The sequence below is a fragment of the Sus scrofa genome, chromosome 6 (genome assembly GCF_000003025.6).
Source record: "Sus scrofa isolate TJ Tabasco breed Duroc chromosome 6, Sscrofa11.1, whole genome shotgun sequence".
NCBI lineage: Eukaryota > Metazoa > Chordata > Mammalia > Artiodactyla > Suidae > Sus > Sus scrofa.
Genome location: NC_010448.4, coordinates 170,137,017 through 170,163,264, shown reverse-complemented (window position 1 = coordinate 170,163,264; position 26,248 = coordinate 170,137,017). Strand labels below are relative to the sequence as shown.

Here is a 26,248-nt window from a genome sequence, read left to right as displayed (position 1 = left end):
GCGAGCAGGGCAGAGGGCTGGCCCTGGGCCTTGCCGCCGCTCCTCCTAGCCCTGCCCCCTTTCTTCACCCCGGCCCCGTCCCAGCTCCTACCTGGTAGGTACCTGGCGTGGCCGTGAGTCTGTGCAAAGGGCTGGTTGCCAAACAGATTGTCACTGCGAAGGTTGTGGCAGAGTTTCTCCAGGAAGCGGAGGACGTAGGTGATGCTGTTGGCAGCTGGGAGGCTGAGGGTGTGCTGCTCGCGGTCGAACACGGCTGTGGAGTGAGGCACACACAGGGCCGCGCATGTCAACGCAGGGCCACGTGGCGCAGGGCAGGAGTCCAGGCCCCTGCCTGCCTCAGGCTCACCTGGCTACACAGAAGCCGTCCGCGCCCAGTGCCCTCCCGCCCTCCCCTCCTCGCCCTTCCCGGAGGGCTTGGTTTTTGCCTCCAACTCCGAAGGCCTCGCACTAAAGGGAGTGGCCAGGCCAGGTCTGTGGCACCTGGGGCTCTGGAATGATTTCACTCAACCTGTGAAGACACTTGTGAACATAATTCTATCTGCCTCATCAGTTGGCTGGGCCTCCTCCAGGAAATGTGTTCATTCAGGGCTCTATTTCCATAAGCACTGCCCAAGAACAGAGACGCTGGGCAAAGGAGGAGAACACAGCTGTTGCTGGCAAGGGCTTGGGGCCCAGTCCGATCTGGAAATGGCAACTAGAATTTTGGCAATATCTGGAGTTGTTTCATGCTTTTTGTTTCCCCCTCCTAACTTTCTATCTGCTTCTATTAAAAAATACATTGGTACCATATCCCTAAAGAGCAGGAGCCTCTGTGTCTGTCTCTGGAGGCAGCAGAGAACCGGGGAAGGAGGCTGTTCTCAGGAACTGCCTTTGGGCAGAGGAAGAAGCCCAGAGAAAGTACGGCCAAGGGCCCCGCAGGAAAGGCAGTAACGAGGCTGAGTTCTTGCGGGCTGCTGCGCGGAGCACAGGAGAGGCCAGGCGGAGGCCCCGGCTTCAGAAGGAAAGGGAGGCTCGACCTCCACGCAGCCCTCATTCTTCTGGAATGATTCTCCCCCTGCCTGCCCCGTCCTCCTGCAGCCAGATCCTCCCTCCAGGCCCCCATGCCACCCTGCACACGTGTCTTGTGCATCACAACGCCCCCGCAGCGAGCTGTGAGCTGTGAGCTGCTCCTGCTTTACTGCGGGGCAGAGCCTGAGCACGTCACCCTCTTTTCTCCCCCCTCCCCTGGCCAGGATTTGGCAATGACCTCTGACACCCACTGAGGGCTCATACATGTCTGCTGAAAGAATCTGGCTGTGGTATTTACGGGGTCTTTCACACCAGCTGGGTTTCCGGAGGCTGGGTACCGCAACGAGGTAGAGGGAAGGGACAGGAGTTTCTGGAGTAGCATGCAAGTTAAGATTGAAAGGCTCCCGGTCAAGTCTTCATAGGTTTGGCAGGTAAAGAAGAGGGTATTGGACTTGGGGAAACGGATTTGTATCTTCTGGTGCCTCTTTACAGCAACACCCATTCAGTTCCTGCGTGGGAGAGGCGAGGCAGGGAGGCAGGAGAAGCGTCTGGTGAGAGGCTCCCCTGCGTCGTCTGCGGGCGCATCCTCCCCGTGGCAGCGACAGGGCTAAGGCCCGGAGGGGCTCTGGGAGTGGGAAAGGAGGACTCTCGGAGGAATGAAGCGCTCTCCTATTTCTCCGGAGCCTCCAGGTGTGAGGTGGGACCCAGGGCGCCTGGCGAGAAATCCACCGGTGGCAAGGACCTGCCCTCTGGCTGGGGGCCGCCCAGCCCGAGGGCGCTCACCTGAGACGACTGCGCCTCCGTGGCCCTGCTTGAGGAGGCTGAAGACGGTTTTCTGATGATGAGCACAGTCGATGCAGGCCTGGACAGCCTGCTGCAGCACCACGGAGGCTCGGGCAGGCCCGAAATGGTCAGGGAGCCGCTGGACCTTCTTCTTATCTAAGTGGGGGCCTGTGCTGCCGTTCTTGTTCAAGTAAATACAAACTGCAGGAGACAAAGATTCGAAGAAGCTTAAAGAGTATCTAGGGCAGAGAAGCGGGAGAACAGTGTTCTTTTGGCCCTTCACACACCAGGCTCTGGTCTCTACAGGATTCCCAGCTGCTAAGCTGGTGAAACACTGTGGGAGGGGGTGGAGGTGGCTGTACCCAGCTGCTGCCAGCCCAAATTGCATGACCAAAGGCTCTGGGAATCCAGCCTGCTGGGATAACAGCCCAGACAAGAAGCCAAGGCACAGAACTTGCACTTTGTCTTCCGTGCACTGAAAAGAAAATCGAAGCACGTATGTATGTGCTTTTTTCATCTTCTGTCCTCGGCTGCCTCTGCTAATTCCTCCCATCTCCTACGTGCTCTGCGGACGGAGCTGCAGGGCTACAGCAATTCTAGCAAGAGTGTGCGTGGGTGTGTCTGGCCCTGGACTCAGAAGGGTCACACCACCGGGTACTCTGCTTCCTGTTCTCGGCCCAGGAGTCCCGCTGCTACCTTCCCCATCGGCACTTCGGCTCCAAGGAAGCAGTGAACTTAGAAGAAAACTGCAATGAAGACAACCATGTAAAGGCCCTAGGGTGCCATCCATGCATCTGTCTGCCTCAGTCGCTTCTCCCGTCAGGACAGCTGGGCACCCTCCCTCCACCTGGCACCGTGCTAGGGGAGAAACAGGCAGTCCAACCCAGACCTGCTTCTTGGTCTCCAGAGAGGACCCACGGCCGCCCAGTCCGCAGTCTGTCCGCTGACCTGCCTTCTAGGCTTCCACTTGAGTAGGGGGTGCTCTGCTTTCTCACACTGGCCTGGCTCGCACTAAGGGAAGGGCAGGAGGGCTACGAGACGCAAAGGTGAGAGCAGTCGCCGTTTGGGCTGTGGATTGACTGCTATCCTCTTTGGGCCTCAGGTTTGCTGTCCACAAAATGAGGGGCTGAGCCCGATGCTCTCTGAGGATTATTCATCATTCTAATTCTAAGGGGAAGCAAGACGGAGGGAAGGAGATGGAAAGAGAGGCAGGAGGCAGACGGCAACGCTGAAAAGAAAGAAGAAAAGAGAGAGAAGGGTCATAAACAAGATGAATTGAAATATACATATCTTTTCTCTCCTAAAACCCCCTCGAATAAGACACGTAACAAGGAGACAATTTAGAATTCTGGAAGCGGGAAAGCAGAGTGGCAAAGCAGCAACTAACTCAGCAGCAGCAGATCCAAGAAAGCTGAATCCTCAGCGAAGAGTGGGAATGATAAGAACGAAGGCCCACAGATGGGCAGGTCCCCCTGCAGGGAGGTGTGAAGGCACATTTAACAAAAGAGGAATAGGTTGACATTTGTGAAGAAATACTTAGAATTTCCATGGCATATTATGACTCTCTCACTGAAAACAAGTAAAAATGAAGGAACTTGAAAGAGGTAAGAAGAGTAATGAAAATAAGTGAAAACACGTGTCTGTGAAAAGACGCTTATTGAAATGTTCATAGCGGCTTAGTCATAACAGCCCCAAACTAGAACCAACCCAAATGTTCATTGGCAAGAGAGCAGATGTACAAACTGGGGGATATTTATGTATTTGGGTGCCGCCTGGCAGTAGAAAGGCTGGGCCGCTGATAGATGCTTATTAAAAGCACCATTACAATTGCTTCATTGGAGAATAGTTGACTCACAACGTTGTGTCAGTTTCAGGCGCACAGTAAAAGGAATCAGCGCAGCGTCTGTCCATTCCTTTTCAGATTCTTTTCCCATTTAGGCCACCACACAGCACTGGATGGATCCTCGTGCTGTACAGGAGGTCCCTGTTCCTCAAGGACCTGGTATGCATGCGGCTGGGTATCGGTGTCCGTCCCAACCTCCTCATTTAGCCCCAACACTTTCCCTTTGGCGAAACCGCACGTCGACCACGTCATTCTGAATGGAAGAAACCAAATACGAAACAGTCCATACGGTCTGATGCCATTGATACGTTAGGTTCAGGGATGAGAAGATCTAACCTATGGTAACAGAGATGAGAATAAAGGTGAGAGGAAAGACTGACTGTGAAGGAAGCACGAGGTACCTTCCGGGGGGGCGGCCGAAGTGACTCTTATCCTGAGATAAGGTTACCTGGACTAGTTTCAGAAGGATAGGCATTAACTCTTCCCTAAATGTTTGACAGAATTTGCCTGTGAAGCCGTCTGGCCATAGACTTGGTTTGCTGGAAGGTTTTGTTGTTGTTGTCTTTTTAGGGCCGCGCCTGCGGCATATGGAGATTCCCAGGCTAGGGGTCCAGTCGGAGCTGCAGCTGTCAGCCTACACCAGAGCCACAGCCATGCGGGATCCGAGCCACGTCTGCGACCTACACCACAGCTCACAGTTCAGTCTGGAAGACTAGCTTCCTGAGAATTTGTCCGTTTCTTCTAGGTTGTCCATTTTATTGATACATAATTGCCCGTAGCGGTTTCTTACGATCCTTTGTCTTTCTGTGATGTCCACTGTAACTTCTTTTCATTTCTGATTTTATTGAACTGAGCCCTCGCCCTTTTTTCTTGATGAGTCTGGCTAAGAGTTTATCAGTTTTGTTGATATTTTCAAAGTACCAGCTTTTAGTTTCACTGATCTTTCCCACTGTTTTCTTTGCTTCTATTTCATTTATTTCTGCTCTGATCTTTGTGATTTCCTTCCTTCTGCTAACTTTGGGTTTTGTTTGTTCTTTCTCTCGTTGCTTTAAGTGTAAGGTTAATAAGCGGTTTATTTGCGATTTTTCTTGCTTACCGAGGTAGGCTTATATGCTATAAACTTCCCTCTTAGAACTGCTTTTGCTGTATCCTGTAGGTTTTGGAATGTTGTATTTCCATTTTCATTTGTCTCTAGGTATTTTCTGATTTCCTCTTTGATTTCTTCAGTGAGCCAATGGTTGTTTAGCAGCATATTGTTTATTCTCCAAATGTTTGTATTTTTTGCAGTTTTTTTCTTGTAGTTGATTTCTAGTCTTAGCGAATTGTGGTTGGAAAAGATGCTTGATATTACTTTAGTTTTCTTAAATTTACCAAGGCTTGATTTGTGGCCTAGAATGTGATCTATCCTGGAGAAGAATGTGTTCAGTATGAGCTTGAGAAGAATGTGTATTCTGTTGCTTTTGGATGGAATGTTCTATAAATATCAATTAAGTCTACCTGGACTAATGCATCATTTAAAGCCTGTGTTACCTTGTTGATTTTCTGTCTAGATGATCTTTTCATTACTGTAAGTGGGGTGTTAAAGTCCCCTACTATTACTGTGTTATTGTTGATTTCTTTTTTCATGGCTGTTGGCCACTGCCTTGTGTACTAAGGTGCTCCTATGCTGGGTGCACATATATTAACAATTGTTACATCTTTTTCTTGGATTGATCTTTTGATCATTATATAATGTCCTTCTATATTTTAACTGTCTTTATTTTTTGTGTGTGTCTTTTTTGCCGTTTCTAGGGCTGCTCTCACAGCATAAGGAGGTTCCCAGGCTAGGGATCTAATCAGAGCTGTAGCTGCCGGCCTGCACCAGAGCCACAGCAACGTGGGATCCAAGCTGCGTCTGCAACCCACACCACAGCTCAAGGCAATGCTGGGTCCTTAACCCACTGAGCAAGGGCAGGGACCGAACCCGCAACCTCATGGTTCCTAGTCGGATTCGTTAACCACTGCGCCACGACGGGAACTCCCTTTAATTTTTTTTTTTTTAAGCTTTAAAAAAATGTTTTACTCAAAACTGTATCACAGTGCCCTTGATTATCTAACAGATAAAAGGGATCTGAATCTCCTCTAAAGAACATAACAGTGGACATATGGTGCTTTGTCTTCTCCCTCACTTCGTCTGCACAGAACACCATTCTGAGACCAACACAATCAAGCATCCGCCATGCTCCGATCCCCAGGAATGGAGGACTTCTGATCCTGTCCAGTGTGTAGTGTACTGCCTTGCATATTCACCACATGAAATAAACATAATATACAAAATATTGCAGCTGTAAAAAGTGTACATTTCCCTCTTCCCCTTACAAAAGAATTTGTGGAAAAGTATTAAATTCCCTATTTTTTTCATTTTTAAAATTTATTTATTTTTGTTTAGGGCTGCACCTGCAGCACCTGCAGGTTCCCAGGCCAGGGGTCGAATTGGAGCTACAGCTGCCAGCCTATGCCACAGCCACAGCAACATAGGACCGAGCTGTGTCTGTGACCTCCACCAAAGCTCATGGCAATGCTGGATCCCCAAATCCCTGTGCAAGGCCAGGGATCAAACACACATCCTCACAGATTATAGTTGGATTCATTTCTGCTGCACCATGAAGGGAACCCCTTAAGTTGCTAGTCTCTTAGCTGAAAATGCAAATCTCCAGTATTCTGCAACTGTACCCTCCTCTTTTCACGACTGCAGCTTTTGATATCATACTTGTGTGTGGATAATTTACTATATTTATTATACGTTTGCCTTTTTCGGTGAGCCTTCTCATTTGTAATTTTCTTGTTTCTAGTTACGGCTTTTTCTTGTTTGCCTAGAGAAGTTCCTTTTGTGTTTGTTGTAAAGCTGGTTTGGGAGTGCTGAAGTCTCTTGGTTTTGCTTATCTGTAAAACTTTTGATTTCACCATCAAATCTGAATGAGAGCCTTATTGGGTACAGTATTTTTGGTTGGAGGTTTTCCCCTTATCACTTTAAGTATATCATGCCACTCTTGTCTGGCTTACAGAGTTTCCACTGAAAAATCAGCTAATAACCTTATTGGGGTTCCCTTATATGTTATTTGTTGCTTTTCCCCGGCTGCTTTCAATATCTTCTTTTTCTATTTGATTTTGGTCAGTTTGACTAATATGTGTCTTGGGGTGTTCCTCCTTGGGTTTACTCTACATGGTACTCATTGTGCTTCCTGACTTGAGTAAGTGATTCCTTTTCTATGTTAGGGAAGTTTTCGGCTATTACCTCTTCAAAAATTTTCTCCAGCCCTTTCTTGCTCTTATCTCCTTCTGGTGTGTTTAATTTTGTCCCAGAGTTCTCTTAGACTGTCCTCATCTCCTTTCATTCTGTTTTATTTTCCATTCAGTGATTCCCACCAGTCTGTCTTCCATCTCACTTGTTTGTTCTTCTGCCTCATGTATTCTGCTATTGATTCCTTCTAGTGAATTTTTCATTTTGGTTATTGTGTTTTTTATCTCTGATTGTTTGTTCTTTAAATCTTCTATTTCTTTGTTAAACATTTCTTGTAATTTCTCGATCTTTGCCTCCGCTTTTTTTTTTGTTTGTTTGTTTTTTGGTCTTTTTAGGGCCGCACCAGCAGCATATGGAGGTTCCCAGGCTAGGCGTCAAACTGGAGCTACAGCTGCTGGCCTATACCACAGCCACAGCAAGACAATATCCGAGTCGTGTCTGTGACCTACACCACAGCTCATGGCAATGCCGGATCCTTAACCCACTAAATGAGGCCAGTAATCAAACCACCTCCTCATGAATACTAGTTGCGTTTGTTACCTGCTGAGCCAGTTTTTTTTTTTCTTTTTCTTTCTGAGATCTTGAGTTGTCCTTACTATCATCACTCTAAAGTCCTTTTCATGCAGGTTGCTTATCTCCACTTCACTTAGCTGTTCTTCTGGGGTTTTGTCTTGTTCCTTTGTCAGGCTTATATTTCTCTGCCATTTCATTTTGTCTAGATTTCTGTGTTTGTGGTCTCCTTTCTGCAGGCTGCAGGGTTGTAGCCTCTCTTGTTTCTGGTGTCTGTCCCCTTGTTGGTGAAGTGATACAGGTGCTTGTGGCAACCTTCCTGATGGGACAGGTTGGTGCCTCAAAAGATTCTTTTCATTTTGTACCATCTCTGTCCCTCTTAGTCTGAGGTGGAAATGCTTCCCCAGAATGATTCTCTTAGAAACTTTGGGGGTTTTCCATGAGTACTAGTAAGATTTACTTCATTAGTCAAAAGTCACAATCACAATCTCTTAAAGATAAGCCCTTTCCTACTTTGGGCTTCCTGTACAGCTCTATGAGACAGTGTCATTAAGACGCTTCAAAATCTTACTGTTTAAAGGAGAGGCTCTGAGGCTTGTGCTTAAGATTTTTAGACGGCTTTTTGGTCTGAAACATAGTCTTAAATCACTCTGACATCTTAACGAAAGATTTTTATTGTCCAATCCTCCATTTGACACTTTCTTAATTTAGATTTGTTTTCCTTCTGGAGAGGCTGGAAAAGAGAAGCATTTCCAGACTGTGACTTTTTTGTTTTTTAGGTTTTTTTTTTTTTTTTTTTTTTTTTTTTTTTTTTTTAAAAGCTCATCTCTCTCATCTTATATTTTTATCAGAGGCAGTGAGACGCCAGGGGGCACTTCATTACTTTGTCTGGAAATCTTATACTTCACTGAGCCCATCAGGTACATTTCCTAGTTCCTTGTTACTGCAGGTGTTATCAACTTTCCATCACTACCTAGCAGGTGTCTTCTGTCCTGCATCTTCCAATAAGATTTTCTTCACTTTCTTTTAAGCCCTCACTGATAACCTCCCTCAAGACTTTTTAGGCTTCCATTTTCAAGTTTCTAAGAGAATCATTCTGACAGAAGCATTGCTAGGTCAGACTGAAAAGGACAGAGATGATACAAAATGACAACAATTCTTTGGACCCTCACCCCCACCCCCCACTTTTTATGATCAGGAAGAAGACCGAGAAGACAATTTCAGCTTTCCAATGGAAAAGGATGATTCAGAGGATGAAACCAAAGAGACCATGGAAACAACTCCAAAAAGTAGTATTTTCTCTAATTAAGGAATTGGCAATCCATGCCCAGCTGGATTTCAGAATTCCTATAAACCCGTGACTGATATATGCCTCCAGTCCCACCCCCCTTTGAATGAGTGTATCTATGTTATCCTATGCTTGTCTCACCATTGTATGTTGGGTATATGGGGTGCAGACAACATGTTTCTTTAGGTCACAGGCCTGCAGTTTGAGAACTACACTCAAGTAGCTATGCCTGAGAAACTTGACCAGAAAGGTCTTATTGGCATTTTGATGTGATTTAGATGAGCCTGGATCCAGATTCAGACGTTGTAAAAGGATGAGACCTTTAAAAGGGAATCTCAGAAGGGGAAGGATAAATTTTACGAGTGGGAAAAATGTAAATAATTTATGTCTAGAGAGTAGACTCAAGCAGTTTTAAAGTATCGACCATAATTCTTTGACCCTCCTCCCATCAAGATATGAGGTCTACTCCTGTTCTCTTGAATCTGAGCTCTGTGCTTGATCAATAGAATATGGTAAGAATGATGCCATGTTAACTTTTGAGCTGAAGCCTTAAGAAAATGGTAGCCTCCGCTTCCTGTTTCTTGGGACACTTGCTCTTAGAACTCAGTTACCCACCCTGGCATGAGAAAGTCCAAGCTACCCTTTTTGAAAGGTTCATGTAGAGAAGAACCAACAGCCAGCACCAATGTTGTTAGCCACATGAATGAATCACCTTGGATCCTCCAGTGCCAGGTGAGCCACCTCAACTGATGCCATGTGGAAGAGAGATGAGCAGCTTCTGCTTTAATTTTAACATAGTTGAATATACTGATACTACCTTTTCCAGGAATATAAAGGTTATATAATTTTTCTTTTATAGTTTATGCTTAGTATCTTTTTTTAAAAAAAATCCTTCTCAATCTTAAGGTCATAAAGATATTTTTTAACATGGTCATGTTTTGGTTTTTCTAATGCATCCGTGAAATCAGAATTAGAGGCTGTAAAAAAAATACAACTATGATTAATATGCTAAGGTTTCATATGGAACTTGGAAGTAGCCACTTCATCCCGACAAATAGTAGAAAGCTAATAAGCAAACTGAAAAATCAACTATCCTTTTTAGATCAATCAGAGAAGTGAAGTCACAGGGCAAACTGCTGCCCCTCCAAGTTTGAAGAGACAGACAAGTGAAAACATAGAATCATAATTTACTTAGCAGAAACCTCCATAGGAACCAGCACAGAGGTAGGAAAGTCTACGCTATAATTGATGGATTGCTTGAAGCTCAATAAGAACAAGTCTGAGAGTTAAAAACTCTAGTGCTACCCACTCATGGCAGGGGTGTGTGTCCCATACTTTTGTGAGTTTTACCTCCAGAAGCGCAACCATGTTCTCACAGTGAATACTGGAGAAAAATCCCCTCATGCTTCCAGCCGGGGAGGGGGAAAAAGGAGTCATCCAAAAATACATCCTTCTTAACATGGCCTGCCCTCAGCTCAAATTATTTTACCAGAGCTTAACCTGCTTGGATTTGGGCAGAGCCTAACCTACCTGGGGGAAGGTAAATACTCAACTTCAGCCCCCTCCAGCCATCCTGTCCCATCTAAGGGGGTGAGAGGGACTAAGAAGCACAGGTAAAGTTCACAGCCCAAGGGCACCGTCTCACTGAAGGACTGAGAGCTAATCATAGGACTATAGAATACTTCTCCTCCTGTAATGTAATACCTTACCATTACATTACTAAAGGCCTATTTACAACAATCCTTTTACCTAGTACATTATGTCTAGCTATCAAGAAAAAACTGCAAGGTATACTAAAGGCAAAAAATGTAGTTTGAAGAGACAGAACAAGCATTAGAACTAGACTTGGACATGACAGGGATGTTGGAATTATTAGATCAGAAATTTAAAACAACTATGATTTTGTTTTGTTTTGTTTTTTTATTTTTCAAAATAATTTAATAATAATTTTTATTTTTTCCATTATAGCTGGTTTACAGTGTTCTGCCAATTTTCTATTGTACAGCAAGGTGACCCAGTTACACATACATGTATACATTCTTAAAACAACTATGATTAATATGCTAAGGTTTCTACTAGATGAAGCAGATAGCATGCAAAACAGATGGGCGATATACACAGAAAAATGGAAATTCTAAGAAAAAATCAAAAAGTAAGATAGATATCAAAAGCATTGAAATAGAAACGAAGAATGCCTTTGATTGGCTTATTAGAGGACTGGACACAGCCAAGGAAACAACTGTTGAACTTGAAGATATCTCAATAGAAATTTCCAAAACTAAAAAGCAAAGGAAAAAGAAGATTGTAAAAAAAAACCCATCCATAATAGATAATCCAAAAACTTGGGGCAACTACAAAATGAGTAACATACATACAATGGGAATACGAGAGGAGAAGAGAGAAAGGGAGAGAAGAAATATCTGAACTAATAATGACAGAGAATTCCCCCCAATAATGTGAGACACCAAAGCACAGATCCAGAAAGATCAGAGAATACCAACAGTATAAATGCCAAAAAAAAAAAAAACTAGGTATGTTTTATCCAAAATGCAGAGAATCAAAGATAAAGGAAAAAATCTTGAAAGATTTCAGAGGAAAAAACCACCTTACCTATAGAGGAGCAACAATAAAAATTATATCCTTAGAAACCATGTGAGCAAGAAGAAAATGGAATGAAATATTTAAAATGTTGAGGGAAAATATCCACTGACGTAGAATGTTATACCCTGAAAAATTAAAGTGAAGGAGAAATAAAGACTTTCTCAGATAAAGAAAAATTGAGGGAATTTGTTGCCTGCAGACCCGCACTGCAAGAAATGTTAAAGAAATTTCTTAGAGAGAAGGAAACTAGCATAGGTCAAAACCTGGATCTACATGAAGAAAAGAAGAGCATCAGAGAAGGAATAGCTGAAGGCAAAAGGAGAACTTATTTTTCTCATTCTTATTTGACCTAACAGATAAGAGTTTGTTCAAGATAGAAACAGCAACAATGTATTTGACTGTGTATGCTAACGTATATATGCACATGTTTATGTATAATTATGTGTAAGTGAAACAAATTACACAAAGGATGGAAAGAATTATTTTCTCATAATGTCTGTGAAGTGGTGTACTGTTATTTGAAAGTAGACTTGTATTAGTTATAAATGTATATTGAAAATTGTAGGGTTAAAAAAGTAAAAAAAGAAGTACAAGTGATATGCTAAGAAAGGAGAAAGAGTGGAATCATATAAAATTCTCAATTAAAACCACAAAAGGCAGAAAAAGAATGGAAGACAAAAATAGGAACATAAGTACAAGGGCAAAAAATAGAAAACTAACAAATACGGTAGATATTTATCCAACTATGTCAATAATCATTTTAGATGTAAATGGTCTAAACATACCAATTAAAAAGATTCTCAAAGTGGATCAAAACATAATACCCAGGAGTTCCCACTGTGGCACAGTGGCTTAAGAATCCAACTGCAGGAGGTCCCGTCATGGCACAGTGGAAATGAATCCAACTAGGAACCATGAGGTTGCGGGTTTGATCCCTGGCCCAGCTCAGCGGGTCAAGGATCCGGCGTTGCCGTGAGCTGTGGTGTAGGTCACAGATGTGGCTTGGATCTGGTGTTGCTGTGGCTGTGGTGCAGGCTGGCAGCTTTAGCTCCAATTTGACCCTGAGTCTGGGAACCTCCATTTGCCATGGGTGTGGCCCTAAAAAGCAAAAAAAAAAAAAAGACTCTAAGTGCAGTGGCTCAGGTTGCTGTGGAGGTATGGGTATGGGTTTGACCCCTGGCCCAATACAGTGGGTTAAAGGAGCCAGCATTGCTGCAGCTGTGGCATAGGTCACAGCTGGGGCTTGGATTCAATCCCTGGCCCAGGAACTTCTAAATGCTGTGGGTGAGACCTTCAAAAAAAGACCTGAACTCTAGGTAAACAAACCCACTTTAAATATGAGGCTTCACATCAATTAAAAGTAAAGGGATGGAGAAAGATACGCTATGCTAACACTAATTAAAGGAAAATGGGAGTGGCTATATTAATTTCAGACAAGGCAGATTTTAGAGCAAGGAAAGTTACCACAGATAAAGGGGCATTACATGATAATAGAGGTGAAATATCTAAGAAGACGTACCAATCCTTACTGTGTATGCACCTAACAACAGAGTTATCAAAATACAGGAAGCAAAAATTGATAGAATTGCAAGGAGAAATAGATGAATCCACTATTACAGTTGGAAACTTTAACATCCCTTTATCAGAAAAGGGCAGATTCAGCAGACATTGTTGAACTCAACAGAACCAACAATCAATTGGATATAATTGATATTTATAGACTACTTCACCTGCCAACATCAGAACACAGATTCATTGCAAGCTCACGTGGAACATTCACTAAGACAGACCACATTCTGGGCCATAAAACACATCTTAACAAATGTAAAAGAGAAATCATATAATATGTCTGCTCTTAGACCAAAATTAAACCAGAAATCAGCAACAGAAAGGTAAGTGAAAAATCTCTAAATACTTTGGGCTTAAACAACACATTTCTAAGTAACACATGGGTCAAAGAAGAAATCTCAAGAGAAATTTAAAAATATTTAGAACTAAATGAAAATGAAAATACATCTCATCAAAATTTGTGTGATACAGCCAAAGCAGTGAATAGAGGGAAATTTATAGCACTGAATGTGTATATTTTAAAAGAAGAAAGATCTAAAGCCAATAATCTAAGCTTACACTTTAGGAAATTAGAAAAAGAGCAAATTAAATCCAAAGTAAGCAGAAGAAAAGAAATATAAAAATTACAGCACAAATCAATGAAACTGAAAATAGGATATCAATAGAGAAAAATAAATGAAACCAAAGCTGATTCCCTGAAAAGATCAATAAAATTGATGTCTCTACACATGATAATAAGAAAAAGGAAAGATGGCACAAATGACTAATGTCAGGCATGAAAGAGGGGAGAGCACTACCGGTCCATGGTCATTAGGAATATTATGAATAGGAGTTCCCGTCAGTGGCTCAGTGGTAATGAAGCTGACTAGGATCCATGAGGACTTGGGTTTGATCCCTGGCCTCGCTCAGGGGTTAAGGATCCAGCATTGCTGTGAGCTGTGGTGTACATCACAGATGTGGCTCAGATCTGGCGTTGCTGTGGCTGTGGTGTAGGCTAGCAGTTACAGCTCCAATTTGAGCCTGGGAACTTCTATATGCTGTGGGTTTATCCTGAAAAAGCACCCCCCCAAAAAAGGGGGAATATTATGAATAATTCTATGCCACGGATTTGATAATAAAGATCAAATTGATCCATTCAGTGGAAGACACAATCTACCAAAACTTGCACACACAAAAAAAGACAATCCGAATATGCCTATATCTAGTAAAAAAATTAAATCAATAATTAATAACTTTCCAAAACAGAAAGCACCTGGCTCAAATGGATTCACTGGTGAATTGTATCAAACATTTAAAAAATGCATGTTCCCGGAGTTCCTGCTCTGGTGCAATGAAATCAGTGGCATTTCCGCAGTGCCAGGACACAGGTTGGATCCCTGGCCTAGGAACTTCATATGCCACAGGGCAGCCAAAAAAGAAAAAAACAAAACAAAACAAACAAACAAAAAAAAGCATGTTACTAATTCTCTATAATCTCTTTCAGAAGAGAGAAGCAGAGAGAATATTTCTTAACTCATTTGATGAGGCCAACATTACACTAAAACCAAAACCAGATAATTACTTCACAAGAAAAGAAAATTACAGACCAATATCTCTCATGAACACAGATGCAAAAATCCTCAACAAAATACTAGCAAATTGAACTTAAAAGTATATAAAAAGAGGAGTTCCATTGTGGTGCAGCAGAAACAAATCCAACTAGGAACCATGAGGTGGCAGGTTTGATTCCTGGGCTTGCTCAGCGGGTCAAGGATCCGGCGTTGTTACGAGCTGTGGTGTAGGTCACAGATGCGACTCAGATCTAGCATTGCTGTGGCTGTGGCATAGGCTGGTGTCTACAGCTCCAATTAGATCCCTAGTGTGGGAACCTCCATATGGCTCAGGTGTGGAGCTAAAAAAGACAAAAAGACCAACAAAACAAAACAAAACAGTATATAAAAAGAATTACATATTACAACTAAATAGGGCTTATTCCAGCTATGTAAATCTGATTCAAAATAAAAAAATCAGTGTACTCTATCACATTAATAGTCTACAGAAACATCACATGGCATCAGCAGATGCAGAAAAAACATCTGACAAAATCCAAGACCCATTCATGGTGGAAACTCTCAGCAAACTGGGAAGAGAGGGAAACTTCCTCAACTTGATAAAGAACATCAACAAAAACCTACAGCTAAATCATACTTTTTCTTTTTCTTTTGGCTGTGACTGTGGCATGTGGAAGTTCCTGGGCCACAGATCCAACCTGCACCACGGCAGTAACCAGAGCCACAGCAGTGACAATGCCAGATCCTTAACCCAAAGAGCCGCCAGGGAACACCTAACATCATACTTAATGGTGAGAAACTAGAAGCTTTCCTACTATGATCAGGAATACAGTAAGGATGTTCCCTCTTCCCACCAGTTTTTGACATTGTATTAGAAGTCCTAGTTAATGCAATAAGACAAGAAAAGGAAATAAAAGGTACATAGTTTCAGAAGGAAGAAATAAAACTCTTTTTGTCTCTGAGTGACATGATTGTCTATGAAGAGAATGCAAAAGAACTGACAAAAAATTCCTGGAACTAAAAAGGAATTACAGCGAGATTTCAGGGTATAAGGTTAATATACAAAAGTCAGTGGCTTTCCTATGTTACAGCAACGAGTAGGTGGGATTTGAAGTTAAAAACACAACACCATGTACACTAGCACCACCCAAATTAAATACTTAGGTATAAATATAACAAAATATGTACAAGATTTATATGAGGAAAACTACAAAATTCTGACGAATGAAATTAAAAGAACTAAATAAATGGAGAAGTATTCCTATGGTCATGAACAGGAAGACTCAATATCGTCAAGATGTCCATTCTTCGCAACTTGATCTACAGATTCAAGGCAATCCCATTCAAAATCCTGGCAAGTTATTCCGTGGCTCCCAACAAATTCATTCAAGAGTTTATATGGAGAGGAAAAAAAACGTGAACAGCCAACACAACACTGAAGGGGAAGAACTAAGTTGGAGGACTGACACTACCCAAATTCAAGACAGTGTGGTCTTAGTCAAAGAATACATAAATCAACGGGAACAGAATAGAGAGCCTAGAAACAGTCTCTTGCAAATACAGTCAACTGACCTTTGACAAAGGAGCAAAGGGAATACAATGGAGAAAAGACTTCAAGAAATGGTATCGAAACAACTGGGTAGCCAGAGACAAAAAAGAAATCTAGACAGACTTTGCATCTTTCACAAATACTACCTCAAAATAGATCACAGACCTAAGCGTGAAATTCAAAACTATAAAACTTCTAGAAGATAATGTGGGAGAAAACCAAGATGTCATCGGGCATGCCAGTGACTTCAGATGTGTCACCAAAGGCAGGATCCATGAAAGAGGTAATCGATAAGCTGGACTCATTAAAATGAAAACCTTCTGCTCTGTGAAAGACAATGTCAAGAGAATGAGCAGATAAGCCACAGACTGGGAGAAAATATTTGCAAAAGACATATCTGATAAAATGCCAATATCCAAATATCCGAAGAACTCCTAAAGCTCAACAATAACAAACAACCTGATTTAAAAAGTGTGCTAACAACGTTAACAGACACCTCACCAAAGATGATACCTCCATGGCAAATACGCGTACGCGTACGAAGGACGCTTCGCCCTTCATGTCGTTAGAGAGCCGCACATTAAAACAAGGAAAGACCACCACACACCCGTCAGAAGGGCTGCAGTTTACAGCACTGACACCACCGCATGCCGGCGAGAGGATGGGACAAGGGACCATCACCGATTCATGGCTGGTTGGAGTGTGAAATGCGACAGCCACTCAGACAATTTGACAACTGCTTACAAAAGAAAACATACTCTTACCCTGAGATCCATCAGTCTCATTCCTTGGTATTTGCTCAAAGGAACTGAAACCTGGTGTCCACCCTAAAACCTGCACATGAACGTTTACAGCAGCTTAATTCATAACTGTCAAGACTTGGGAACAACCAAAATGTCCTTCAGCAGATGAATGATAAATAAATTGGTGTATATTTAGATGATGGTGTATTAAAAAAAAAAAAAAGGCACGCTATCCAGCCACAAAAAGATACAGAGGAAATTTAAATGTATATTACTAAGTGAAAAGGCCAATCTGAAAAGGCTACATACCGAATGATATCAACTATAGGACATTTTGGAAAAGGCAAAATTATAGACAGTAAAAAGGTCAGTAGTTGCCAGGGATTAGTGAGTAGAAAAGAAGGACGATTTTTAGGACAGTTAAATTACTTTGCATGACCCTATAACGGTGGATACATGCCCTTATCTATTTGTCAAAATCTAATCAAGCACAACACTAAGACAGAGCTCTAGTGTAAGCCATGGGTGATGTTTCAGTGCAGGCTCATCAACGGAAACAAAGGTACTTCTTTGATGGAGACTGTTGATAAAGGAAACGGCAGGGAGTAACGGGAAATCTCTGCATACCCTGTACTTCCTGTTCAACTTTGCTGAAAACCTTAACAAAAAATAGTCGAGTACATAAATCCAGAAAATAAAACAGAGCTCTCCGCAGCAGATGCGATGCCCGCGACGGGGGCAGCAGAGTATAGTCATTGCTTGAAGGTCCGTGGCCAAATTCTCTAAGGGCACGTACGTCTTTCCATGCAGAGAATTTCACAGGCCTGGCTTTTCCACCAAATGCTCTTTGGAAAATATGCCACTAGAGCAATCAATAGTGACACTTTTCAGAGAAGCACGCCAGGCACAAGAAACTCAATACGAGGTGCAGAAGACACGGTTGAGGAGAAAGAGCTTGACGACAGTTGAGCAAAAGGGGAAAGGATTATGAACAAGCAGGAAAGCGGGTGAGGACGCGGAGGGCGACTGCAGGAGGCTCAGCAGCCGAGCAGCACGTGCGCCAGGAAGAGCGAACAGAGAGAAAAGAGGGGCGAGCAGACCCCGACACAGAACTTAGAGAGTTCCAAGAAACTAAATAATGGAGGGGCACACTATGTGTCCTCATGGTAGCTAACAAATACTCGCGTCCTACATAAAATTTCAGGACACTGGGATGAAGCAGAAGCTTCGAAGAAAATAAACGGATTTCACACAAAACAAAGATACAGATCTAGGAAAAATTACATGGGAAAATCAAGACATGGAAAGGAGAAAGCTGAGAACACAAAAGAGGTGAAAAGGATGCCAGGAAGTCCGAAGGCTCCAGGAGAGATTTCTCTCAGGGTTTGGAAGGGATACCGTGTTCAACATGCTTGGACATAAAGACGTACACAGCAGAAAGAAAGTCGAAGGTTGAATAATTATTGCAAGCCTATCGTTCCTTTAAACTGTTAGCATGTACATCACTGACACGAATAAATACTCTGTAAAAGTGTCGTGCAGTTAAGAAAAGGAATGGTTGGTGACGAAGGATGTAGCGTGGCACACGGCTCCCACTGTTAACAACGGACTGGTCTAGGAAGGTACCCTGGACCAACCATCACTGCCTAAGTGCAGAAACTGAGGCTCCGAAAAGGAGGTGACATCAGGGGCCCGCAGAAAGAGTGACGGTGCAGTCAGGTGGAGAAACGGCGATCCGTCAGAACTGCTGTGGTCCGGCCCAGAAGCAAAGAAAAGGAACCCAGAGTCGAGCTGCCACTCTTCCTGGGCTACGACTCAGAGCAGCAGAGGGACTGCCGCCCAGTGACCGCCAGAAGAGACGCTCTGTGTCCCTCAAACCTATACGGTGGGGCACAGCCATGAAGCTCTCCCACCTGCAAGTCTTCTGAGTTTTGTTGAAAAGGCACCCGGGCACCTACGTGCTATTCAGAATGACGCGGAGTAAAGCAAGCGGTCACGGCATCCGGGGAGCACGGCCTGAGGCCGGAAAGGGACTCGGGACCCTCACCAAGGGGCTCACCCACCTTCGCCTCCTCGGCTTTGTTCTGTGCCCTGAGGATGCGTTTGGACGAAGCAAGCCCGGTACCCGGCTGGGGCCAGACGTGTGAGACCCATCTGCAGAAATCCCGTGACGATGCTCTGCCAGAGCCGGGCAGGAGGGCCACGGGCAGGCTCTGCTGTCCTGCCAGGGTTCTTTGGGGAGGCAACTCTGGCTGGCCTCCTCGTTAGGCACTGATGTTCTAGCATTTGGACGGAGACAGTCTCAGTCCTTCTAAGAAAAGACCACCTCACCGCCTCCGGGGAGCCTCCCAATTGCTTAGACTTCACTCGAGATGACAGAGAAGCACTGCCGAGGAAGCGAGGTTCACACAGAAAAAACATGCCCTTTTCAGTTGCCCCACGGGGAGGCTGCATATCTATCTACCGGGGTAGCTCTTTCCGAATTACCTTCATACACAGGCAACTACAGAAATGAAACGGGAACAGATAAGCACAACCCAGGTGGATAACCCGTCCACTTCAGCTACCAGACTGTGCTTTGAATCGAGCGGACATGGACTGATCCCCCAAATCAAACACAGCACCAAGACCTGCCACCATCGGAGATGTGAAAAGCATCAGAGCAGTGTCGCGTGCACGTGAGAACTGCTGTAATGCTGGAAGGGTTCTGGGAGGGACAACCACGAGGGAGTACCCCGAACGGAAAAGGACGGGGGAGACTGGAAACCGGGCCGGGGAGCTCCCGAGGATGCGGGTATCCGCCCCCCCGCACCCTCCGCCCTCCCAACTCTGGGTTCACAGGTCACCTCCCCAAGATTTCTCTGACTGCTGTGACAGAATTAAAGCTCTCTGGAGTTACTCCGAAGGTGAAAAAGGTTTTTAAAGATTATGTTTAGGTTTATAAATGGATGGGGGCTAATTATTGGCACAGGATAAGAAGAAGTACAGACACGGAGGCCTGGGGCTTGGTGCAGCTAATGCTGTGATCTGCTCTTACCTGTGGGGGCCTGCATGGCTGCGCTGGGGACGGTGGCAGCATCTTGGGGTACAGTGCTGGTATCCGGTTCGGGGGTGCTGGTTGTTGGTGAGGTGGGTGGTGGGTTCGGCAAAGTCCGAGGTTTCCTCTGTCAAAATGGATGGAAAAGTTTGCTACCCATCACAGGTAACTTGTCTTCTTGCTCTTCTAATCCTAGCACTTACTTCACCAATGAAACTGAAATATATTTGTGGATGGGACTGTGCTTTTTTCTTTTCTTTTCTTTTTTGCTTTTTAGGGCTGCACCTGTGGCATATGGAAGTTCCTAGGCTAGGGGTCCAATCAGGAACTGCAGCTGCCGGAGCCACAGCAACACAGGACCCAAGCCAAATCTGTGACCTACACCGTAGCTCACAGCAATGCCCGATCCTTAACCCACGGAGAGAGGCTGGGGATTGAACTCGTGTTCGCATAGATACTAGTGGGGTTCAAGACCCGCTGAGCCACAAAACGACCTTCCTTATTATTATTTTTTAATTGAAGTACAGCTGATGAACAATGCTAGGTTAGCGGAAGGTGTACAGCAAAGCGATTCTTTTCCATGTACATACGTGTTCTTCGTGAGAGTGTTTCCACCACGGATGAGATGATCACAAGCTAGGAACCCAGTCCCCTGTGCCACACAGTCGGGCCTTGCTTGCTCGATAGTTTACGTCCACCGTGGGTAACTGTTAAACTCCTCGTGTCCCCTCCCTTCCACTTCCCCCTTGGCAACCATACATTTGTTTTCGATGTCTGTGAGTCTGTTTCTGTTTTATGAAGAAGCTCACCTGCATCATTTTTTCAGATTCTATATGTAAGTGATACATGATACATATTTTTTCCACACAGCATCTTGCCTAAAGCTGCAAACATAGCAGATGCTTAGTAAATATATTTTTGAATCCATGTGTAAGATTCTGGGTCCCGTAGAGCCAGAGCTTAATTCGCCGTCTCTTATTCTGTATTCAATACTGTCATTTCAAGTCCAGGCTCTTCCCCATTTGGATAGAAAAAAGCAAAAGATGCTGTGGCTTCAGTCTCCCCTGACAATATACTTTGTTTCTCCCTTTGAAAAACGGAAAGTCCCTTCCCCTGACTCGACAAACTACTTTCTTCCGCCTGCCTCATCAGCTCATTACCTGACTTTAGCTTTTATTTTTATATTTTTTTCTACCTTAAAACTTACACTCTGGTAAACTCTAACTATAGAACTTCTCTAAAACCTGTATTTTAACCTGGCCCCTGACTTTACAAAAATAAACCCTCCCTTTTGCCTGGAAAACCCCTTCTTTCCTTTTTTTTCAACCTTATAAAACACGTTCATCCAGGAAGCTTTTCTAGATTTCCTTTGGTCAGTGTCTCTTCTGTGCTATTGCTGCACTTTGCACCGTAGCATTTGCCGTGAGGTTTTGTATTCTGTTTACATACTGGCGTCCCCTGTTGGCCTTGTGCTCCCCGAGACTGATTCTGAGGGCCAGTCCTACATGGTACTTGGCACATAAGTGTCAATAAACACCTTTCAGCGAAGCGTACAGGAGAGAATGCAAAAATGGGGGGAGTAATAAAAAATGACCTGATTAAAAAATCTAGTAGCTCCTCTACGCTGTTCAGGGCAGTCTCTCGGGGAGAGGGGAGAAAGCTCTCGGAAGGCTTTTTCCAAGAAATAATTTTTTAAAACCCTCTCTAGATGCGAGGAAAACATAACCACTACTGAAATCCGGAAGCCCCATTTCACTGAAGGGCCGTACGGAGGGCCCACTCTGGGAGCCGTAGCAACCCAACCCCTTCTAGGAGTGTATCCAAAGGGACAGCTCCCGTGACAGCAGCGTATACACCTGAGATGGCCTTGCCTGTGAACGCGTCATGCACACTCTCGTGGACACTCGCAGCACACACAGGACATGCGGGTATTTCCTCCTATTTTTTGACATCGCCACAAGTAAAAATCCGCATAAGCAATGAGTCAGGGAAGAAAGGAAATACCAGCTCAGCTGCACCGAGTTGGTGGTAGGATTTCATGGGGTCCCTGAAGGAACAAACCTGGTGAGTTAGCTGCCCAAATGTTGTAGGATAAAGCAGAAAGACGTAAAGATTATCACTGTTTGAGACAGGGCATTTCCATGTAGCATATCTGTTTATACACTACCTCAACTCCATCTCATTGGTTTTACTGGGGCTCATATCCTTACTCAAAGAATTCCCAGAGCCACACAGGTGGGGACAACTGGAGGTGAGACATGCATCTAAGTTCGTTTGGCTTTAAAGCCTGTGCTCTTGTCACAAGACCACTTGGCTTCAAAAACGAATGTAAGGGTCTTGGGCTAAGTACAGTCACACACACTTAGAGGGATAAACAAAAGGACAGGAAGGGAAAGGAGGGAGTCAAATCCCAACCCCTTAAAATACAGCATTAGACGAAACCTACTGTTTTTAAGAGGACTGGAAAGAAAGAGGACTTGCGCTATTATGTTTAGGACTTCCTGAGAAAGCAAGCAGAGACAAATCATAGACTCCCAGCTCCTAGGTTCTGAAGGCTCTTAAAGGCTACTTAGTCCAACCACCCATCCATACCTACTTCCTACTCCCTGAAAACATCACTCCCAGTCGTCATCTGGTGACCTGGCTTAATACTGCTGGTGACCAACCACCCATCCATACCTACTTCCTACTCCCTGAAAACATCACTCCCAGTCGTCATCTGGTGACCTGGCTTAATACTGCTAGTGACCAACCACCCATCCATACCTACTTCCTACTCCCTGAAAACATCACTCCCAGTCGTCATCTGGTGACCTGGCTTAATACTGCTAGTGACCAACCACCCATCCATACCTACTTCCTACTCCCTGAAAACATCACTCCCAGTCGTCATCTGGTGACCTGGCTTAATACTGCTAGTGACCAACCACCCATCCATACCTACTTCCTACTCCCTGAAAACATCACTCCCAGTCGTCATCTGGTGACCTGGCTTAATACTGCTAGTGATGAGACATCACCACTTCCATTTCCAAACAGATTTAACTGTTGCTTTTACGCTGAGACAAAGCCTGTCTGCTTCAGCTTCTGCTTATTGGTTTTGGTTCTATCTTTGGATGCCCACAGACGAGCTTTATCCCTCTTTAATCGGTCAAGATGTTCTTGCAACATCAAAAATGACTTCTCTGGCCTGGGAATCTTTGCAGCCTTCAGCCTCTCCTCCACAACAGGAGAATGAGAAGAGAGACAAAAGTGAATCAGGACCTGGGTTAAGGGTTAGTGGTAATAGATCAGGAGCATAGTGTGACACAGAAGGATCAGGATGGGACATCAAGAATTCAAAACCAAGAAATAGGAGATAATCTCAGCTGGAAATCATTACTAAAATCACCCATCTGTCCATCCATCCGTCTGTCCATCTGTCCGTCCGTCCATCCACCCATCCATCTATCCATCCATCCACCCATCCATCCGTCCATCCATCCACCCATCCGTCCACCTATCCATCCACCCATCCATCCATCCACCCGTCCATCCATCCATCTATCCATCTGTCCACTTATCCATCTATCCATCCATCCATCTATCCATCCATCCACCCATCCATCCGTCCACCCATCCATCCATCCATCCACCCATCCATCCGTCCATCCACCAATCCATCCATCCGTCCATCCATCCATCCATCCGTCCACCCATCCATCCGTCCATTCATCCATCCATCCATCCATCCATCCACCCATCCATCCACCACATCCATCCATCCATCCACCCATCCATCCGTCCATCCACCAATCCATCCATCCGTCCATCCATCCATCCATCCGTCCACCCATCCATCCGTCCATTCATCCATCCATCCATCCACCCATCCATCCACCCATCATCCATCCACCCATCATCCATCCGTCCACCCATCCATCCATCCATCCACCCATCCATCCACCCATCATCCATCCATCCATCCACCCATCCATCCGTCCATCCACCAATCCATCCATCCGTCCATCCATCCATCCATCCGTCCACCCATCCATCCGTCCATTCATCCATCCATCCATCCATCCATCCACCCATCCATCCACCCATCATCCATCCGTCCACCCATCCGTCCACCCATCCATCCATCCATCCACCCATCCATCCATCCGTCCATCTATCCATCCATCCACCCACCCATCCACCCACCCACCCATCCATCCACCCATCCATCCATCCGTCCATCTATCCATCCATCCACCCACCCATCCACCCACCCACCCATCCATCCACCCATCCATCCATCCGTCCATCTATCCATCCATCTGTCCACCCATCCATCCGTCCATTCATCCACCCATCCATCCGTCCATTCATCCATCCATCCATCCATCCATCCACCCATCTGTCCACCTATCCATCTATCCATCCATCCATCCATCCGTCCACCCATCCATCCATTCATCCGTCCACCCATCCATCCGTCCATTCATCCACCCATCCATCCACCCATCATCTATCCATCCATCCATCCACCCATCTGTCCACCTATCCATCTATCCATCCATCCATCCATCCATCCATCTGTCCGTCCATCCATCCATCCATCTATCCATCTGTCCACCCATCCATCCATCCATCTTGCATATACGGAACATCACCTAAGAGACTGAGCTATAGGGCATGGCAGGAAAAAAGAAAAGAAAATATCAGCTTCTTGATCCAGAGAAGCTTATGTTCTCGGACAGAGGTCAGATGGGGCCAATACAAAACAAAACCAACCAAACCCAAGGAAGAACTTGTGAAACGGGAAAGGAACGCCTCGGGAGAAGTGAGTGGCATTTCCACACGCGGACTCAGGTCGTCTAGTCTGAGAGGGAGAGGCAGAGAAATGCCCTGAGAGTTAGAAGCGAGTGGAGAAGGTGAGAGCAAAGGAAGCCCCAGAGAATCAACTGAGGACGTTCCTACCGGCGGCTTCCCCAGGGAAGATATGAATGAAGAGCCTGTCATGACCAAAGCGTGGTTCTTCCAGGAACGGTGCCAGCGAAGCACGACCCAGCAGTCTCCCTGCACTAGAGGAGAGCGGCGCCTTCCTCAGGAAATGCGGGAGAGTGCACACGTGGCAGGGCAGCAGTGACCTTCGGACCGGAACACCAGGATGCCCAGCTGTGCGGCCTCTGCCGGTTATGAGCAACGTGACCTCAGGGAAGTCACTTCACACGTCTAAGTCTCAATTCACCTGACTGTCCAGCAGCACCGACACGACTCACTTCCTAGGGTTCTGTGAAGATCCTGTGACACGTAGTGGTGTCAGGTACAGAACCTGATACTTGGTAAATATTCAGTAATTACCTTTTTTATTTTATTTTTTTAAAAAGAAGGTACAAGGACAGAAAAAGAAATACATTCGCAGGATCAGTTTTCTCTTTCTGTTCACACTGCGGGTCGCCCACTCTGGTAGGAAGATGACAATCGGGAGCAGGGCCTTTCATCTACAGGAAATATCAGACCGGAATCCCCAAGTACAACTTTCAAAGTCAAGGTTTGGTACATGCATGCCCTCTTCTCCCTCGTGCCACCAGCTCCCAGGTAAGCAGCTAAAGCAGGGACGACGATATGGGAGACTCTTAAAAGCAAGCCCAGGGTGGAGCACAGGGCCAGGCACGCGCCTGTCGGAGGCGGGTGGATGTGGATGAGTTACCCCTTTATAACCCTCTAGCCCTTGCAGGGAACCACATTTTACCTACCTTACTGCCAGGTTTGGGACCCCTCTTCTTTGGGAATTTCAAAAGTTCAGCTGACTTGGATGGGGTAGAGATGGGAGGGGGAATTAGGGGCTTGGGTGTCCGGCCCCGCTTCTTTCCTGGTTTACGCCCCCTCTGTCCTGGTTGGTGCTCCAAGACAGTTTTGGTGCTGCTGTGGATGCTGGGCTTCTCAGTGTTCACATCGGAGGCAGGATAGGGATTCTTTGGAATCACAACTGCAAGAAAAAGACTCGTTCTATCACCCCCTCCTCCCAGCTGCATTCCCTTCCCAGTTGACTTGCTCCTTCCACTTGGGCAGTTTTATCCCAGGAAACTCGTTTCTTGGCATCTGACCTAAATGTTAGAGAACCTTGGAGGAGAATTTAATTTAGATTGGCTAGGACTGGAAGTTTTAACTATTTCTGGCAAATGCAGAAAAAATATTAAAATTTTCTCCTCAAGGCATTTAGTTAAAGCACATACACAGAACCATAGACTCAGAGGTGGAAGGCTCCTAGAAGCCTCCAGTCCTCTCCTGCGAAGAATGAAGGGCTGAGGCTGAGAAGAAGAAATGATGCTTCCTCCAGGCGACACAGTGAGCTGGGATACGGACTTAGGTTCCGAACCTGGGCCCTGACAAATCAAATCAGGGGTTTTCTACATCAATCCAGTCAAGGTTTTAGTGTGATTGTTGCAGTGAGAGGATAGTGAAACACATGGAAATATACACATCCGATAGCATCTTTCCTTACCTTAAAAACCTG

The 26,248-nt window shown here is 44.9% G+C and overlaps 1 protein-coding gene across 24 annotated transcripts in view; it reads right to left on the bottom strand.

The window, feature by feature from the left end:
* SCMH1 (sex comb on midleg homolog 1 (Drosophila)) overlaps positions 1 to 26,248 on the bottom strand; it is a 189,595-nt gene that overhangs the window by 26,093 nt on the left and 137,254 nt on the right. For 22 of the 24 annotated variants that reach the window (XR_002345255.1, XM_021096943.1, XM_021096962.1 and 19 more), the window contains 4 exons: positions 25,488 to 25,720; positions 19,762 to 19,888; positions 1,792 to 1,992; positions 92 to 253 (listed from right to left, as the gene is read on the bottom strand). Coding sequence is in view for 23 of the 24 variants with exons in the window: in XM_021096943.1 (XP_020952602.1) it covers positions 92 to 253; positions 1,792 to 1,992; positions 19,762 to 19,888; positions 25,488 to 25,720 (723 nt within the window). In the remaining variant the exon portion in view is untranslated. The remainder of the gene's footprint in view (positions 1 to 91; positions 254 to 1,791; positions 1,993 to 19,761; positions 19,889 to 25,487; positions 25,721 to 26,248) is intronic. The other 2 variants (XM_021096949.1, XM_021096964.1) reach the window with 2 other exon arrangements.